The 19,533-nt window shown below is 51.6% G+C and overlaps 1 protein-coding gene across 1 annotated transcript; it reads left to right on the top strand.

Moving 5' to 3' along the window:
- Window positions 1-793: 793 nt before the first annotated feature.
- Window positions 794-4,322, top strand: BARHL2 (BarH like homeobox 2). Its single transcript, XM_015869915.3, has 3 exons — window positions 794-1,672; window positions 2,734-2,959; window positions 3,253-4,322. Exons 1-3 carry the CDS (start codon window positions 1,102-1,104, stop codon window positions 3,563-3,565), a joined length of 1,110 nt encoding a protein of 369 aa, XP_015725401.2. The 5' UTR covers window positions 794-1,101; the 3' UTR covers window positions 3,566-4,322.
- The last annotated feature ends 15,211 nt before the right edge of the window (window positions 4,323-19,533 follow it).

Raw genomic sequence — 19,533 nt, forward strand, 5'->3', positions numbered from 1 at the left:
GTCAGCGCCCGAACATTCACCCTGGAGCCAAACGTGTCTCCTCAGCCGCCGAGGCCTTGGCACGCCCGGCTCGGCCCGGCCCGGCCCCGCTCCCCGCTCCTCGGGGACACTAGGGCCACTGATGAAGTGCTGCGGTCGGGCAGGTCCCGCTGCTTGGACAGGACGGGACCACGGGCACGGGAGTGTCAGCAGGGGCCCGGAAATGGCAATTCGGAGTAAAATGTAACTCGAAGAACTCTGAATCATTCATTACCACCTTTATAATTACTCTGCTAATTAGGTTGACACGGAACTTAATCAGGATTAATACGACGCCTTGTCACTGGCAGTTCCCATTACTCTGACATCCAACCAGGGAGCGTCCCGCCGTCGCCAACGCGGGTTAACGCTGCTCCCCGGGGCTCGGCCAGCTCCTGCCTTCGGCGCAGCCCCGACGGCATCCGTAGCACTCCCGCACTCCCCGGCCTCCGAATCCCGGCGGGGCCGCTCCCCTCACTCTCCGCTATTCCCTCCGCGCACCTCTCCCCTTCCTTCCTCCCTCTCTCCTCCCCCGTCCCGCCGGTGCCCGGACCCCGACGGGGCGGCGCTGCGACGCCGGGGCCGAACGCGGGGCGGAGGGGGGGCGGCGGGGCCGGGACCGACGACGGGCGCCGCCGCCGCTCATTGGCTGCCTCCCGCTCGGCGTCAGCCCCCGCTCCGCGGGCCGCCAATGGGGGCGGGCGGCGGCGGCGGAAAAAGCCCGGGTTTATAATAACCCGCGGGGGTCGCGGCGGCGGCGGCCGTGACGTCACGGGGGGAGTCGCCGCCGCCGAGAGGAGCCGGCCGGCACGGGCGGGCGCGCCGCAGTGGCCGGAGTCCGCCCCGCTCCGCCGCGCCCGCGTCTCTCCCGCCGAGCAACTTCCCGCAAACTTCGGCGGTTCGGCCCGGCCCTGCCAGGCCCGGCGGCGATGCGGCGCCCGGCGGGGGCCCCGCGCTAAGTGCCCCTCGTCCGCCGCCGGAGCCGCAGGTGCGCGGAGCTCGGGGCAGCGTCCCCCCCTAACCCACCCCCCCCCCCCGACGCGGGGCCCCCCCGGGATGCGGGCGCGCCGCTAGCGGGCCGCCATGGAGGGGCCGAGCGGCTCCAGCTTCGGGATAGACACGATCCTGGCGGGCGGCGGCTCCGGCAGCCCCGGCGTCATGAACGGAGACTTTCGGCCGCACGGCGACGGTCGGCCCGCGGATTTCCGGAGCCAGGCCACGCCGTCCCCCTGCTCCGAGATCGACACCGTGGGGACGGCTCCGTCGTCGCCGGTGTCGGTGAGCATGGAGCACTCCGAGCCGCGCCTGGCCGCCGCCGAAAGCCTCCCTCCGCCGCCGCACCGCCTGCACCTCGGCCCGCATCCGCCGCCGCCCGGCCTGCAGCCGTCGCCCCCGCAGCCGCCGCCGCCCCAGCTGGGCTCGGCCGGCGCCGGCCCCCGGACTGCCACCTCCTCGTTTTTAATTAAGGACATTTTGGGCGACGGCAAACCGCTGGCGGCGTGCGCGCCTTACAGCACCAGCGTCCCCTCGCCCCATCACACCCCTAAGCAGGAGGGCGGCGCGGCCCCGGAGAGCTTCCGGCCGAAGCTGGAGCAGGAGGACAAGGCCAAGCTCGACAAGCGCGAGGACCCGCAGGGCGACATCAAATGCCACGGTGAGTGCTGGCCGTGCGGTGAGTGCGGGGCTGTGCGCGGCGGAACGCGGCGGGGCTGTGCGCTGCGCTGCTCGGTGCCATCCGCCGCGATCGGAAAGAGCCCGGTGCTGTTCTCCGAGGGCCCGTTCTCCTCTTTCTTCGAACGTATTTTTATTTATTTTTATGTGTAGATAAACTTGTTAGTTTTAAATGCAGATAGGCCTAGCGGTGGGGTCGCGTTTGGAGCCGAAATGCGTGTATTTGTAACGCAGATGAGCACAAACCAGTGCCCGGCTTTCGAGGAACGGCGCGTAGAACGGCTTTGGTTCTTTCGATATAAATGAAAGGAAGGAAAAATAACAAATAAACCGGAACGACGAAGCACTGTCCCCCGATCAGGACCAAATAAACGAAACAACTTTTAATTAAACGACCGAGCAAACGGAGCAATGGGCAGGAGGGAGTACGGGGCTTTGTGCTTTCCTCGCAGCGCCAATTGTTCCCCTGCGCTTCGGGACGGAAAGTCCGTTCACCTGCTCCTTATGTTATTTTATTTAAGTTTTTGAGGGCGGATTTGGTGCTCCCGGGGAAGCCCCGGTCTGCGCTTGAGCGCGGCGATGTACGCGGGGAAGGAGTACGGAGGGGCTGTGCCCGGGCACGGAGCGCGCTGCGAACCGCTAGGGCCGGGCCACGTTGTTCTGCTTTAGCCCCGCTGCCGTGTTTTGCGGGGCTCAGGAGCAGCGTGTGCCTCCCGTTTGGCTGTTTCCGCGCTAGCGCAGAGCGCCCCGAGCAGCAGCACGGCCCGGCCCGACCGTCTGCGCGCCCCGCGCTCCCCAGTGGGGCAATTAGGGAGATTATGGTTCGTCCTGCGGGGAGGATCAAGGAGCGCTGCGGCCCCGGACAGCGTTCGGGCTGAGGGATCGATGTCCCGGCGTGGCGGGCGGGGGAGAGGGCGAGAGAACAACGAAAGCCTCGCGGGTGGCACACAGAGCGCGTTCCCGGGGAGCCCGGGCCGGACCGGGTGCGGGGCTGGGGCCGGTGCCGGGTCCCTCCGCCCCTCACCGCGCCTCGGTTCGCTGCAGGCACAAAGGAGGAGGGCGACCGGGAGATTTCGAGCAGCCGGGACAGCCCTCCGGTGCGGGCCAAGAAGCCGCGCAAAGCGCGCACCGCCTTCTCGGACCACCAGCTGAACCAGCTGGAGCGCAGCTTCGAGCGTCAGAAGTACCTGAGCGTGCAGGACCGCATGGACCTGGCCGCCGCGCTCAATCTCACCGACACGCAGGTGAAGACGTGGTACCAGAACCGCAGGTAAGCGGCCCCGACGGGGCGGCCGCGGGCCGGGCGCTGGAAGGGGGGTGTTTGGGGGGGTGCTCCTTTCGGTTGTCTCCACTGCCGTAATTTTCTGTCTCATTACATACGGTTGCGGCCACCCTAATTCTGTCGGAAAACATTAATGTCACCGTGCCGGGCCGCCATGTTTATTAATTTGTCCGCCGTGCGTGTGTCCGCGTGCGGGACCGTGAGAGGTTCGGGGGAGGGAAGGGCCCGGCCGTGCCCCCCGCGACCCCTGCCCGCAGCCTCCCCTTTGTTCCCCCCCCCAGGACCAAGTGGAAGCGGCAGACGGCGGTAGGACTGGAGCTGCTGGCCGAAGCCGGCAACTACTCGGCCCTGCAGAGGATGTTCCCCTCGCCCTATTTCTACCACCCCAGCCTGCTGGGCAGCATGGACAGCACCACGGCGGCCGCGGCGGCCGCGGCCATGTACAGCAGCATGTACCGGACTCCCCCCGCACCGCACCCTCAGCTCCAGAGGCCGTTGGTGCCGCGGGTGCTCATCCACGGGCTGGGGCCCGGCGGGCAGCCGGCTCTCAACCCGCTGGGCAGCCCCATGCCGGGCACCCCGCACCCGCGGTGAGACGGCACCGCGCTCCCCACCAGCCCTTCCCCTCCCCGTCCCCGACCGAGCCCCAGCACCGCGGAGAAGGCAGCGAGGGGAAGCCCGGGGGCTCCGGGCAGCCGCCGGCGGAGCGGAGAGCGCTCAGAGCGGGGGGACTCTCGAACCGCGCGGCCGCGAAGCGCAGCCCGTAAGTGGAACGAGCGCACGCGGGGGGCAGAGCCCCTGCAGCCGGGACTCGGAGAGCGGGCAGCGGGCGGAGGGAGCGGCCGTAGCCGTGCGGAGGGCCGAGGGGCCGCCCCCACCCGTCGGAGAAAGCGCCGGCGAACGGAGATCTTTGCACTGATTTTTCTCATGACCTTTTTTTTTTCTTTCTTTTTTTTTCTTTCTTTTTTTTTCTTTCTTTTTTTTTTTGTTTTTTTCTTTTTCATTTTTTTCTTACCGGAAAGCGGCATGCTCCCCAGTGCGGCCAGTTGTACAGACCGAGTGCTGAGTGCTATATCATATTTATTATATGTCGTCCAGAGGAAAAAAAAAAAAAAAAGGAAAAAAAAAAGAAAAGAAAAAAATCACTTCTCTGCGTTAGTTTAAAACGAACGAACGTGGTTCTCCCCGTCCCTTTTCATGTCTTTTTGGATTCAGTAAAATAAATGCTTAGATGACAAAAGATAGATTTTTTTTAATTTTAATTTTTATTTTTTATTTTGGTGACTGAAAAATTACAGGGAAAAAAATAGGGGGAAAAAAAAAGAAATAAACTTTATCTTTTTTTAACAAACGTGGAAACTCGAGGCAGCTAATTTTCCCCGTACCGAGAATGCAAGGAAGGAGTTCTGAGCTGGAAACGCAAGCGCCACTCTTTTTTAGAATTCCTATTATTGATGTTTTCGTTGTTTCATAACCGGCGATTTTTTTAAATTTTTTTCTGTGTATTTTGAGGGAAAAAGAAAACCAACATAAAACCCTAAAAGTCTCCGCGCTGCAGGTGCGGGCCCTCACCATTATCTGAAGCGCCTGGGCCGGGACCGCGGGGCCGGGCCGGGCCGGGCAGCGAACGCCGCGCGGGGGTGAGTACCGAGGGGACTCGGCACGGAGCCCCCCAGAGCCGTCGCTGCCCCACGGCAGGAGCTGCCCGGCCCGGTGCTGCCCGGCCCCGTGGGGATTGGAGGTGGGAGGAGAGGGGCTCGGGTCGGGGTCGCTGCCCTCCGCCGGGTCCCGGGGCGACCCCGGCCGTAGCCTTCGGAGGTCGGCACCCTCCGCGAAATTAGAAAGTTATACAGCAATTACCCATAAAACATTCATAAAGCCCAGTGCTATCTTCTCCTCTGAGGTTTTGGCTTAGCTTCTTTCTTCTTCCCCCCAGCCCCCAACCTCTTCTCTTTTTCTCGAAGAGAGACAGGAATGGGAGGGAGGGGGAAAAAAAAATCAAAAAACAACAAAAAACGAAAAAAGAGACGGAGAAGCCTCCGGGCACGTTTATTTGGGCTTTGCTAATTAGCGAGCGGCTTGCCGATCTCTCTGCTAATAACTTCGCGTTAAACCATATTGACCCCTGCCTTCATCTAACAAAGGGGAGCGGCCCGGGAACGCCCCCCCGCTCCGCTCCGCGCCGGGCGGCCGCTGTCGGCTCTTCCCCGCAGCCCCGAATCAGCCCCGGTGGAAGCGGGGGAACGGGGCCGGGGCAGGACACGGGGCTCGGTCAGGGCCCTCTGCCTCCTCCGAACAACGCATCCAGGGCCTCTTTCTTCCAGGGGGAGGTGACTCTAATGGAAGAGCGGTCCCGGCTTCGTTATTCTTCTCGATGGGGTTCGGTTTTGGCGGCGCGAACTCGCTAGAAAGTAGTGAGAATAAGGAAGAAAGTCCGTGGTAAATAGCTGAGCCAATGTGTCCCGGGTGGCGGCCGAGGGGCTCCCGGTGGGGGAGGGGTGGGGAACAGGTGGGGGTCTCCCTGCTCTGTTCTCCCAGCCCCGTCTGGAGGGTACGGAGCAGGGCCGAGGCCCCAGTCGCTCCCTTTTATCTCCCATTTCCGCGTTTTGGGAAGCGGGGCTGGAAGGCGGAACGCGAACGCCTTCGAGGCCGGAGCCATCCCTCTGGCCGGCTGCGGATGCGAACGAACCAAGCCGTCCGCCGCCGGACAGAGGGGCTCTCGGCGCTGAACCAGTGGGAAAGAAGAGCCCTCGATGTGGGTCCGCTGAGCTTGGAAACGAAACGGGACGCTGGGGAAGAGCGGTGTGGCCCGAGGGGACCCGGCAGGCAGCGGGTTTCCTGGAGGCGGCTGCTGCTCCCCCGGCACTCGCCGCTCCGCTGGGGACCGGGACGGCAGCGCGGTGCTACCGCGGCACCTTGCGCCCGTCCTCAGCACCGCGGACAGCTCCGGGGCTTGGAACGGCGCGGCCCGGCACGGCTCGTGGGAGAGAACCTCGTGCTTCGTTCCCCGGCTCCTGGCAGCAGGCCGTGCGAACATACAGGAGGCAGAGATGAAGATGGAAGAGGTCGAGACTCGTCCCGAGGCCGAGGCTGCCCTGGGGCTCCGTCCAGGCCGCCCTCACGTTTACCCCGTTGCAACCGGCGGGGAATGAAAGCGGAACGCCGCCTCTCCGCTCTTGCCCGCGTCTCTCCGGAATGACACCGGCGCGGTGGGACGCGGGACTCCTTGGCCATGCTCCGTGTCCCGTTGGTTTGTTCCTGCGGCAACGGGGTCGGGGTAATTCGTGCCTGCGGAGCTCAGCTCTGCCGTTGCCAGAGCGGGAGGTGAGTCGGTGGGGACGCGGTCGGGCCGAGCGGAGCGATGCCGCAGTGAGGTGCCTCCCTTGTTACGTTGCTCCTCTGGGTCGGACCGGAGCCGCTCTCCCGGCGCTATCCGCAGAGTGAGCGATCCGCGCTCCCTCCGCCAGAGCCCGGCGCTGTCCGCAGCTCCGGTTCGTGTACGGGAGGGTTTTAACATTTGCTGTTTTCTACCTTTGCAGAGTTTATCTTCCTCAAAAACTCGGGCGACGCTCCCATGCGGCGGCGCACCGTGAGTCGCCTTACATCCCGCTGCAGCCGTCTAGGGTGGGTGCAGCCGGGCCGGGTTCACCCGGGGAAGGGGCAGAGCCCATGGAAATGTCAGAAACGGCCCCTGTGCACGGGTAACGGGGCCGAACGGCGAATACCCGATGCAAGCTGGAATTACGCGGCTTTCCCCATTCATTTCGCCCCTCTGCAGAGTCCCCTCTCCCGTCGGAGACCCCGAGAGAGTCCCTTTCCGGCGGTCGCTGGAACACGGAGTCCCATTTACGAGTATGGGAGCATAACACAAACCCCCTCCCCGCGGGAGCAGCCGCAGGCTCCGCTGCGGGGAAGGCATCGAAATGCCCCCGAGGGGGCCTGGAGGGGGGCAGTCGATGGTGCCCGACACCCCCGGGAACGGCACAGGGTAGGTGGATGGCACTGGCGGCCCTCAGAGCGTCGCTCCGCTCTGACCCGTTTCCCGGATGTGCCGCCGAACTTCGCTCTTTCCCGAGGCCGTGCTGGGCCGTCGGGCAGCCGGAGCGGGCGCATTCCCAGGCGGAGCGCAAGGGCCGGCGGGGCGCCCATCACATGAAAACCCCGTTTCCATATTCATATGCCCTATTTTCCACGAGCCGTTTCTATTAATGGAAACGCACAAACGCCATTCCTCAAAATGAGCGAATTTGTAGGGAACCCAGGAGAGGCGACCCGAGCCGCTGAGGCTGAGCTCGCCGTGCAGCCCCCTTAGCCCAGCCACGGAGCCCCGCACAGCCCCTAACCCGCGGGCTGCGGCCCCGCTCCAGTCCCTCACCCACATTCTGCCCCTCCCGGCACTTGTCCGAGGCCACCGCGTTCCCCCGTCTCCGAGAGCCCATGTAGAGCGCTTTAATTGCCACATTTTCAAACCGTGGTAGCGGTGGGGCTGTCTTAGTAATTACCTTAATGAGATAACACCTTTCCTTCCCTCAACCTACTCATTATCACGCTTCTTGTTCAAATTTCAGCTACAAAGATCCATACTTAAAAAAAAAAAAAAAAAAAAAAAGGCAAAAAAAAAAAAAAAAAAAGATGGTGTGGGGAGAAGTCTGAGATTTGTTTGAAGTCTTGTCCCTTAAAACAAGGACCTTACATGGATCACTGACATACAAAGGGAAACATACACCCATTCCAGGAAAGGTTGGTAGAAGTAACCAAACATCTGGGGTACCCCTTAATTATTCTTGGTTGGATCCTTTAGCTTGACCTGTAGGGATGTGAGGGTGTCAAAGTGATGAATTTTAAGATGTTGGGCTGTGAAGACGTGCAGCTGCAAGACTGATGGATTTAGGAAGGGAATGGTAACAAGGTTAGCTGCATGTGAAGTGTGAATTGAGATTTTTGCAAAGAGACTGTGATTGCAGATGGGCATAATGTTGTACCCTTGCATGAAATCTTGCTATTATTGTATAATGGTCAGACAGAGTGTGAAATGACTTACTACTTTACTTTTACTCTTTAATGAAGTTGGGTAGGGGAGGAGAACTACCAGGAAATCAATAGTGGTTGTGAGCGGAAACTCTATGACAGGTGCTGAGACATTAAATATTTATTTAGCTTTTTGCTCCCTTCCTTCCCTTTTCCCCTCCCTGATTTTCTGCTGTATCAGAACGCAAACAAAAATACAACACAGGACCTGGACAGAGAGGAAGGTGATTGCAGTATGCAAGAAGCGACTGTTGCTCTGTGGCAGTGCGGCATATACATGCTCTATGTAAACTATCAGACAGCTCTCTCCATCCAGGCTACAGGCACACACTTTCTACATAGATGTTGAGCTGTTCAACATGTATCCCTCTTCTAGACCCTGCTGCCAGAATGTGGTAAGTTGGAGCACACTGCTATGACCCCACAGAAAATGCAGCGAGCTCCACTCCAGCTTAACACCTTGTTCTTCATTGTGCACCAAGAGGAGCAGCCCACATGGTGCTTTTATTCCAGGAGGATGGAGCGAAATATCTGTGCCTGCTCTTCTGTGCAGTGCTGTGCAGGTACCTTTGCAGACATCTTGTCAGCAGTGTCACACGTGGCTGGGGCAGAACAGCTATTAGCAGAATTTATGATTCCATTGTACAGCTGCACTAGTCTCTATGAATATGCAGTGAGGAAAAGGAAATGGAGCTGCTCCCTCTGGGTGCTGTCCTAAAAAAGAGAATTCCCCAGCTGACTGAACCCAGCCACTGCTGAGGATGGTCTGACAAATGCTGTTCCTGCACCTGGGCTTAGCGAGCTGCCTTCCTCTCACAGAGAACTTCATCTCCCTGCTTGACTCATGCAGCAGAGGTGCAGCGCCTCAGTGCCTTCCTCCCAGCAGCGCACAGACTGGGAGCTCTTGGATGAGGTCTCTGCCCCAGGGCCTCCCCTGGGCCCTTTCCCCACGGCAGGTGCAGCCCCTCCTTGGAGCTGTCAGTGAGGCTGTGCCCTGTGTTTGCTGTTGGGGTTGGAATTGTTACCTTCTCATCAGAAGTTGGGAAGAACAAGAAAGCTGGGGAATAACTGCCTAACTGGTCTGTGTTAGGGCTTAATGAAGGCAGTATTGTGTGGAGCAGGGAACATGTCTGAGACCAATCTTTGACCTTACAGCAGTCTGCCAGCCTTCCTTCTGGTGTTCATGCCTCAGTGCCGAGTACAGAGTTATGGAAGGGATGCCATATATTAACATCCTGTCACAGGGTCCTCTTTTCTCCTCTGGGAGAGCTAAAGGTCTCTGAGATGTGCATGGGTTTGATTCAAGTGGTGTCCTGGCAATTTGGGAAAAGAAAGCTGAGGATGCAGACTGTGGGGGGACTTGCCACCAGTAAACTGGCTGGGTACTGAGTTCAGGTACTGTCACCATCCCTGTATTAAAACAGCTCAGCCCCCTGCAGCCTCTTGCAGCCGGAGTAGAGCAGTGCAGTGCAACACGCAGTGCTGTGCCTCTTCCATGGAGACTAAGCTCATTACAGTACAGTATTCTAAAACATGCTTAACCTCTCCAGGCTTGGGTGTTGTATCCCAAATCTACTGTGGAGCATGGACACCCCAATTAGCACTTACAATGCACTGTTGACATTTCTCTGGGCCAGCCCAACAGGAATAATTAGATGTGATATCTAACACAAAGTCATTTTTTTTTTTTTTTCCCAGCAGAGGGTACACTGAAAAATGAAAGCAGCATCTTATGCAGCTGTGCATGGCCTGATTCAGCTCTCTCACTGACAGATGTGGGGTGGCTGGGCTGGCTTCTCTGGGCCTGGGACTTCAGGGTTGGGCCTGGGGCTGCTTCTGGAGACAGGGATGGGTTGCACCAGGGAGCTGTCTCATGCTGCATGGACCTGGGAAGGAGCTGCATGGCCCTCAGCATGAGCTGTGAGTGGTGGCACTTGCTTGTACAGGTCTTCTCTTATTTTGGGTGTCAGATGGTCACTGGAGGGGTCACTCTTGCTGACAGTTTGGGCCCCTCTCCTGTGGGCTGGGTGAGGGACAGCTAAGCTTCCATTTGTGAGCATCTTCCTCAATAGCAGTGAGTGTAACAGCAGCAGCAATGGTGCTGCGCTATCACAGAACAACTGCCAGAGAGCCAAAAGGCCTATGGAAAAATACATGTGACAGTGAAGAGGAAAGAGCAATGTGCTGCAATACAGCAGGAAGGCAGCTGTCCTGTGCCATCACTCTTGCAGTGGGTCTGAAGATGTAGGTGCGCTCAGTGAGTACTCCTATTAGAAAGTGGTGGAATGTTTGGCTTTGGTGCTGTTTCTTGCCTACATTAATACACTGCAGGCTGGAACTTGGAAAGAACTTGGCAGAGTGAAGAGGAAATGAAAATGGTAATTTTTCATGTAAAAGAGATCACATAGAGATTGCCTTTGTTGTTCACAGCATTTCCATTCCAGGATGCTCGGAAAATTAAAGCATACAAATAGAGAAAATCTGCAAAGCGTTGTCAGGTATTATTTATGTATTATTATTTTTGTTGGAAGAGACATGTAAATATAAAGAATTAGAAAAAGGAGCAACTAAAATAAATTATAATGGAAACCACAATAAATCTAACATGAGAATAAAAGTATAATGAGAACACATTTTCTTCAGCATAAATACAAATCCTGTCTGCATGCTAAAGCCCTATTAATTGGATACTTACTAGAGGAATAAATCTTTAAATGTGTAAAAAAATCTTCCTGCTCTGTGATGAAATATAAATATCACCAGATTTATTAAAGAAAAAATTCTGCTAAACGACTACTTCTCTTACATACTAATTTATGCTTATTCTACATCTGAAAGAACTCACCCTGACATGAACATCAGCTAAACGAAGGGAGCTGCAGAAGGAGAAGGTTTAATGTGGATCATGAGAAGTCTCTTCGATCAGGCACGGCAGGTTTCAATGAAGTTTTATGTTATAAAATAGAGGAAAGGTGATAGTCTCTTAAGAGACATAATACTTATCCCACGAGTGATATAATAGTTCATAATTCACCAGAGAACAAGGCTCAAGTGAGTCATATATATTTTATGGCACAATTGGGATTAATACCGTACTTCAGAGAGGCATGCATAACCTGTTCTATTTATATGGAGAGATGGTTTAAAATTCACCCTCTTCTCACACCCTTTTCTCCTACCCTTTGGCACCAACTTATGAGAGAGGGACGTGAAAAAAAATGAGTGTGGACGTCAAATGAAAAACAGACATGGGATCGATGTACGGCTGCAGAACCCTTTGCCAGGAGCTGCACTGGTGCTGCTGTGGCAATCAGAAATGTTGAGTTTTCAAGTGACAGCTGCCCACTGCCCCAGAAGTTATCAAATCTCCACCAAATGTGTGGGTGCACTGTAGATTTTTTTATAGTCACGCTTGGTCCTTTCTGCACCATCACTGTCCTTAGTGGGTGAGCTAGGGGCAGACTGGTGAGCCACTTTCTGTGCCAGCTTTAGGGTGTGATGGCCATGGGGGCTCACACAAGGGAGTTGAATGTGTGTAGTGGGATGGGGGGTGAGAACTTTGCTCTCACCACCCTTGAGATGTGAGACTTTGGGGAGTCTGCTGTTTTCCTAGTACACTATGAATCGGATGTTTAGAGATGGTGGATGTGGTGGTCAAGTCTTGTCCCAAGGAAATATGTTTTGCTCCTATGAAAACTTGTTGTTTTCTTTTGAATAATTTTTCTGAAATGTGTCTGAGAGCAGAAATTCAAAACACAAACTTGTTCTCTTCCTAAGGGAAAGCCACTTCCTAAATTGTGTCTGAAGAGTGGAAGCAGCTCAATATGACTTCCCTGCAAAATCCCCTCGAAGAACAAAAATGTCCACGCTCCTGTCCTTGCCCTCCAGCTGGGCAGCAGGCACTCGATGCTGGGATTGATAGCCAGATCTTCTTGGTTTTGGTCAGAGCTCAAAGCACCTCTATTATTGGTCTCAGTTTAATGCAGAGTAGCAGACTCTGTGGCATAAATATTGGTATTTTTCTGGCTTCTCTCTTTGCTAGATTTCCCAGCAAAGTGCAGTGAGTCTGGGAGCTTTTATGAACCATCCCAGAGGGGCTTAATCACCAGGACTGGAGTCATTGGTGAAAATCTCATGGTGCTCTTAGAAGGAATTAGAAAAAAATAATTCTTCATGATCCTGCACACATATAATGCTAAACAGGGTTCGGAAGGGCTATCTTTGAGCAAGTGGTATTGAGGAGGCATCTTTTGTCACAACCAACTACTATACATATAATAACGATACACTTAAGTGATACATAACCACCATTTTCAGAGCACTCTATGGCGAAAGCATTTCATACCACATGGTTGTTTTATTGTGTGCATTGCTTGTGATTGTTACAAACCCTTGCCAATGAATGACAAATTTACATACACATCATGTCAGCCGGCAATATTTTGCAGCCTTAATTGCTTTAGCTTCAGGCATTCTGTGTCAAAATAGAGTGTTTTACGTCCTGCAAGTTGCTCTGTTTCTTTGCAACAGTTAAATTATTCTGTAATTTGCCTGTTTTCCTTCTAATGCATTGTCCATTAAGTCATTTAATAATTTATGTTATAAAATGTATGATGCAACCTTAAATAGCGTTTAGAACTATCTTGAGGTGTTCCCGTTGTTGAGTCAGAAAGGACAAAAATCTGAATATGCATTTGTTTAAAACATTTTTCCAATGGTTTTGTGCCTGCTGTTAAGGATAGCTGAGGGTGGAACCAGCCAACTTGGGGCTGACCCCACCATGACAGGAGCAAGAGCTGAAGCTGGTGCCGCAAATGCTCCTGCTTGCTGCTCCTCTCTGCTGTGCAGCCCATAGCTGCCTGAGAAGCTCCAAAGGGCTCTGAGCATCCATGTGTCTCACTCAGAAAATGGAGGGAACACCACAAACCTGCACTGAGAGCAGCTCACCGGCTCTTGCTTAGCATATGTGCTCGTGCACTGGAAGTGCCAATGTACTTCCTCCTCTCAGGTGGAGGAATGGCTGTGGTCACTAGCAGGGTGTTTCTGTTCCTTGCACTGGAACAGGGGAGCAGAGCAGGCTGAGGGGAAGCCTCGTGGTGGCTGCAGCTCCTCACAGGCAGTGGAGGGGCAGTGCTGAGCTCTGCTCTCAGTCACAGCGACAGGGTTTGAGGGAATGGCATGGTGCTGTGTCAGGGGAGGGGCAGCTTGGGGGTGAGGGAAAGGTTCTGCACTAGAGGGTGCTGGGCATGGCACCAAGCTGCTAGAGTTCAGGAAGCCTTTGGTTAATGCTTTCAGACATAAGGTCCCATGAGGAGCCAGGAGTTGAACTCAATGATCTCTGTGGGTCTCTTCTTACTCAGGTTATTCTATATTCTATGGTTCTAGGTGTGTGGTGGTGTGTTGGTGACAGCACTCTGGGACAGCTCCTTGCACAGCCCACACACATGGCCTGAAAACATCAGCTGCTCCTGTGCATGCTCACTCAGAGTGGGAGCTGACTGTACTGAAAGTCCACCCATCCACCTACCACCAGTACTGCCTGCTAAACTCCATGTTACTTGGACACCTCCAGGAATGGTGACTTGACCACTCCCCTCGCAGCCTGTTCCAATGCATTAGCACTCTTTTTGAGAAGAATTTTTTTCTAACATCCAACCTGAACCTCCACTGGAGCAACTTAAAGCTATTCCTTCTCATGCTATTGCTCTTACCTGGGAGAAGAGGCCTTTCAGGTAGTTGTAGAGAGTGATAGTATCTCCAAATGTTGCAGCTAGGGATTGCTTTGTATCAGCTTTTTTCTGGTTGCTGTAATCCACAATGCTAATGGAGTGTCTCTCACGCAAGGTGTGTTGGCGAGCAGCTGGCCCAAGCTGTCAGTTTCTCCAGTCGATGCTTCTTCTGAGGGTATTTGTCCTCATGCCCTGGCAAGTGTCTCCATTTCTGCCTGGCCCAAAGCTACTAGAATGGGGCCTGTTGTGATGGATGGTTAAACTTACAAGTCATGGATAATGTAGGCACAGACCTGGCACTGCAACTCCTAATGAAGAACTATCCGGCTGGGTGCCACTCCCAGTACAGCGTTTGGTGCAACTAGGACTGTGTTTCCCATAGCAGAAGGCCAAATTTGCTGAATGACCAGTGAGGGTCTTGATTCCTGTTTTCACGTTGGGGTTTATGTCTTTCCCACCCCTGAAGCCCCTGGTTTGGCTTGAATACATTTTGAATTATAACAAATATCCTGATACTCACACCACATGAATGAGGGCAGAAGGCAGGGGGCAACTCCTGGCTATGTTCCTGCACTGAATTTAATTTTTCATTGATAATTAGACTCTCAAAGCCACCTGATATTTTTGACCAGCGGGAAACAAAGGCCCACTGATTGACTCCAGGGATACGTGCAAGCAGCCCCCACTGTGCTCATGCGGCAGCTTCACAAAGACTCAAAACAAGAGCTGCGGCAAATTGGATCACCGTGCAAGTTTCAACTGGCCCATTGTGTACAAGTAGTAAATTGAGAGCTGATATTTCTGAGAATTATTTATTAGCAAAGCCCGGTGTCTCACTCCCCTTGTAGTTATCCTTTGCAAACAGCTTTTTACCAGTTTGGATGAGCAATCTACAGCACTTCATTATTTTTCTTTTATTCGGATAATTATTAAAAGACAGCCGAGATTTGCTCAGACTGGCAGTGTACTGCATCTGTACCCAGCTGGGCTGATACCTTAACAGTTAGGCATTATGTGTTTAATTGTATAAAATGATAATGGGATGCATTTGCAGGAATTTATTGCAGTGCAAACAATAAAATAAGATTATTTTGAGATTCATTTCTAATGCCTTTTGTGTTGTTAAGATTCTAAATAAAGGTGTCATGGTGACAGCTTCTAGTAGAGTGACCAGTTGTAAGCATTTAGTACAAAAAAGGTGTGAAAATGGTAGGCTGAGACCAGTTAGCAGAAATCATAGTTATACATGCTGAGACCTGCGGTGTTAAACCAAGTCTGAGTAAGCCTTGGAAGGGGATTGATGACTCTTATTGTTTGGTTTCTTTTCTTTAAAAAACAGAACAAACAGGATGATGTACGAGAAGACAAAATGATGAGCATTTCATTAGCTGTATTTTCCCTGCTAACATTTTCCTTAGTTAAATTGAAAAAGCAGTACCTCTGCCATGGCTTGGGTTGCATGAAATAGAGAAAGATTCTTACCCATACTGTGGCAACTCCATGTAAAGAGTAAATATGCTTTCTGTTGATCTAATTATCTTTTGAGATAAGATTCCTCAAACAGTAAATAAAAACTGTGTTGGTTAGATGGTGTTTTGCTGGGAAAAAAAAGAAAAGAAAAGAAATGTTTTTTGAGTGGTATGGGGAGAGAACATGCTTGTCCTGGGGAGTGTTTTGAGAAATGTTTGTACAGATGATCATTGGTACTGATTGCTTCCCTCCTCAATGGGAATTTTAGTGGTGGAGTACTGAAACCTTTGGAAGAAGGATCTTCTCCAGGAAAGAATTTCCTGTGTGACCACTGGGTTTATTTGAGCTGGGTGTGGGTGCTGTGTATGGGAGATTGGTAATCACAGTGTGAACCACTGATTAATCAGCTGAGGCAAATGTGGGGTCAGCTGTGGGAGCACAGGTGAAAGTTATGTAGCTGTGCTCCCTGGAGGGGTGGAGTTCGACTCCACCTCCTCTGAGACCTCATTTAAGGGCTGACCCTCACTGAGGCAGCATCTCTTGGAGATTGCTTGCCAGGGAGGATTGCCTCAGCTCTGGTGAGTTCCCTTTTCCTTATACCTTCTGTATTTCCACCATTTTCCTTGTAATTGCCATTCTTGTTAGTACCAGTATAGTTACTGCCAATACAGTGCTGGGTTAGAACAAGAAGCAGAGGTTTTCCCAACCTGCAAAGCCCTCTTCTATGAATCCTGAGAGAAGGAAGGCAGTGGCTGTATGTGCAGCTGGACAGGCCAACCTGTGGAAGCAACATCCATACAAGAGGTAGATCTCCTGGCCTTTCCCAACTAATCTCCTTGGAAGCTGAGCAGGGACAGCTCTCCTTCTTCAGAGTCCTGAGGCTGTGAAAATCAGACATAAGGAAGAAATCTGCCCTGAGAGCTTTTCCATGCACGTGTAGAGTCTCTCAGAGGCCAGGCATCATGGCCAGGGGCACTGCCACAACTTGCAGCCCTGTGTGGCTCAGTACATGCCCCATCAATTGGGAGGACTGGGGTGGCCTGGAGACCTCAAGTGACACTCTCACCTGGAAGGAAACTCTTAGCTGCTAAGGAAAAGGACCCATAGATGGTACCAATGGTATGATTCCAAGAAGCTTTAGTTCATGGAAATATTTTATCTTGGAAGCTGCCATGTTAGCAGCAGTTACATTTGGAGGGTTTTAGTTTTGTTTTGCTTGTTTTTCTAATTTCATCAAGTTGCTGAAATAAACCCTCAGTAGGTCACTTTCAAATTGGAGAGAGGCACAGAATGGATGACATCAGCTCCCAAGTCTGGAAAGAAAAAACCAGGGACCAGCCAATAGTCCATGATCTGTAGGGCAATGGGACTGTATGCTCACCTCAGGCGTGCTGCTGCTCTTCTGCAACCAGAAGGTAAGTTTAGGATATATCCTTGTGGGGCCTTGCATAGCACTTACACAGAGACATCTGCATGACATATGATAGTGAGACCACACAGGTGCTGCGGTTGCTGTCCCAGAGCAGCATTGTTTTATCCTTTCAGTCTTGGACAAAACAACACAATTACAGGAACTAAAGCTGCTGTCTTTGATGATGAAAAATTCTCTTGCAGCCTTGATTTTGAATACATTTGAACATGTTGCCTACAAGATGTAGACAGAAATGAGCTGTGCATTTAACTGGAGCAGTTGTATATTCTGTTGATGTCACTCAAGTGAAGTGACGCTCAGAGAGCAATAAATGCATCTATTTAATAGTGAAAAAAGAAATACCTTGTTCTGACAGAGTTTTTCAAATTCTGTGGTTTGCTCACACCATGGTTAATCTGGACCCTGGGCAAGAAAAGGCTCTCTCAGACCCCACTGAGGAAGGCTGCCCTGCTCCCCAGGAGGAGCCCATGAGGTTGGCCCTGCTGTTCGATCCTCTCCATGGCATCCCATCAGTGCACACCACCCACAGGCAACAAAACCTTTGTGCAACCACGGGGCCTGTGAGCCCCTGAGAACTTTGCCTTGGACTTATGATTTATGTTTTGAATACAGCCAACCACCAGCATATTGGTTCTACAAAAATAAAGGCAAAATAATCCCAGTGACTGAGTTCTAGTGGGATGGGTTCAGCCCTGCACCTCAGAGGTGCTTGGGCTGTAGCTCCAGTGCTGTTGGGCTTCTTCTCCAATGCAAGGAAGTGTGGATCCACAGTTGTCCTATTAGGCTGGCTCCTGGTGGAAGAAAGAAATTAGGTTGCAAAGGGCTTTGGGTCAACCTGAAGAAACTATGCAGACATGAATTCCTAGATGGCAAAGTATACGTGGCATATGGGCCATGAATATGTCATTTGCTGAATAAATTCAACCTCTTGTAAGTGGAAACTGCCTCACTTTGCCAGTGTAAAGAGATAACAGCAGCAGCAACAACAACAACAACAACAAAAATTAAGAAAAATGGGTGGACTGTTGTTACCCACTTCTCAAGGGCAGCTGAAATTAATACCAGGCATTTGAGTTGGCGAGGTGAAATATTGCAGGCACAAAATTTTCTCATCAAAAATGCCACTTCCTGATTGAAACTGAATTCTTCAGATGGTTTCAGCTAAAGAAAATAGATTAAATGAAACAATAAAAGAGGTTTGGGATTCATTATTATTATTTTTTATTAAAAATTCTGGTTTTTAAAATTTAAAATTGGCGGTCTGACACCAAATATAGGCAAATACGATTAAAAGCCATAAGCATGAAATCCTGTTTATTTCCCTTTGCTGTGAAAACCAGATACCTTTCCTTTTTCCCCCCTTGTCATGTCAAAATGAAAGGTTATATTCCCAGTTTAGCCACTGAAGTGAGGATTCAATTATTTGCATAGCTCCAGTTGTACAACATTCTAATATTTATCTTTCAGCTGCTGCTGGAGATACAGTAATATCTGCTACTCTGGCAGGAAAATGGAATTTAAAAAAAAAAAAAAAAAAAAAAAGAATTGAACATGTAGGGCCATTATTTCTGTTTCACCATAATTATGCATCGTGTTAAACAATGTATGCTTCCATCTAATGCAAATCCACTACCTGGAAATACACAATTACCATAATACCTCTCTGGTTAGACATACGGTGAGACTATGATTATGCAGAGTGTGGGGAGAAGTTTATGTATAAAATTATTCTCTGGAAGAAGAAAGGATAAAAAAAAAAAAAAAAAGCCTAAGTAAAAAGCTAAGCCAGCACATTATCTAATTCTCAATGTAAAATAATGCAGAAGTGCGGAAGATGAACATCTGATTTGTCACATCTGATACGCTAATGTTTTATCCAAAAGGAAGAACACATTGTAACATGCTCATTCATCTGCATAAACACCACCTGGCCCTTTGCAGGCACCTACTCCGGTAACAAAAGTTAATGGCAGCCCATTTGTAGCCATTTCACTGGTAGCATGGAAAGGCTTTTCTTTTTTTTTTTTTTTCTTTTTTTTTTTTCTTTTTTCTTTTTTTTAAAATTTTCTTTTTAAAGTAACATATTTACAGGAGAGCACTGAGGAACATCTTCCCTCTCAGCGCTTCCTTCTCAGCAACTATGATTTAAAGCCCTTTAAAAGAACAGCTAGGAAACAGCATGTGCAGCTTGCACTGAGCATGCTCACACGCACACCCCATCACATGCGGTGCACAACCAGCACACACACACTCAGGTTTTAATCACCAGCAATCCTCCACTGTGGAGGCAAACAAGGAGGCTGTAACGCAAATCTGTATTTACTCAGAAGTGCTGCTCTGGTCGTGATCTAAATAGCAGCTAGTTTTGGTTTCTAATGTGTGGCTAGGGATGAAACAGATTTGTTGCTTTTTTTTTTTCTTTTTTTTTTTTTCCCTTCTTAACTGGCACATCGTGGTCATATGGTTCAGTAAACATGCCTTTGTGCTACATTACACATATGTGTGTATCATCACTTTGCTCTCAGACTTAAACAAAAACTGGGCACCCAATTCATAAAATGCTGCATACCAGCTCTGCTGCATTTGAAGCAAATTTATACAGGAAGGTGAGAAATCCAAAATAAAAATGTGAATTCTGCAGCTATTGAAATTATAACTATGCATACACATATTTCCTCTTGTGAAACACCTAGGGGGACTTCTGGGTTGCCTGATCCTGGGCCGGGTGGGATTGGGCCAGGCAACCTCTAGCAGTACTTTCTAGCCCAAATTGCTTTGGTTCTGATGCAGTCTCCTCATGGATGACCCTCTTAAGAACTTGCCCCACAGCCCCAAATCACTATTGGAGAGATCCAGGGAGGGTTTCCTCCCAGGCACCAGGCCGAATCTGAATGCTGGTTGTA

This window comes from Coturnix japonica, chromosome 11, assembly GCF_054131305.1.
Source record: "Coturnix japonica strain WE chromosome 11, WE-NBRP24, whole genome shotgun sequence".
Taxonomy (NCBI): Eukaryota; Metazoa; Chordata; class Aves; order Galliformes; family Phasianidae; genus Coturnix; species Coturnix japonica.

Excerpts from the sequence above, each read along its gene's own strand:
- BARHL2 (XM_015869915.3), top strand. The coding sequence starts at position 1,102 with ATGGAGGGGCCGAGCGGCTCCAGCTTCGGGATAGACACGATCCTGGCG. Across the intron at positions 1,673-2,733 it reads GGGCGACATCAAATGCCACG|GCACAAAGGAGGAGGGCGAC; the intron begins GTGAGTGCTGGC and ends GGTTCGCTGCAG. Across the intron at positions 2,960-3,252 it reads ACGTGGTACCAGAACCGCAG|GACCAAGTGGAAGCGGCAGA; the intron begins GTAAGCGGCCCC and ends TCCCCCCCCCAG.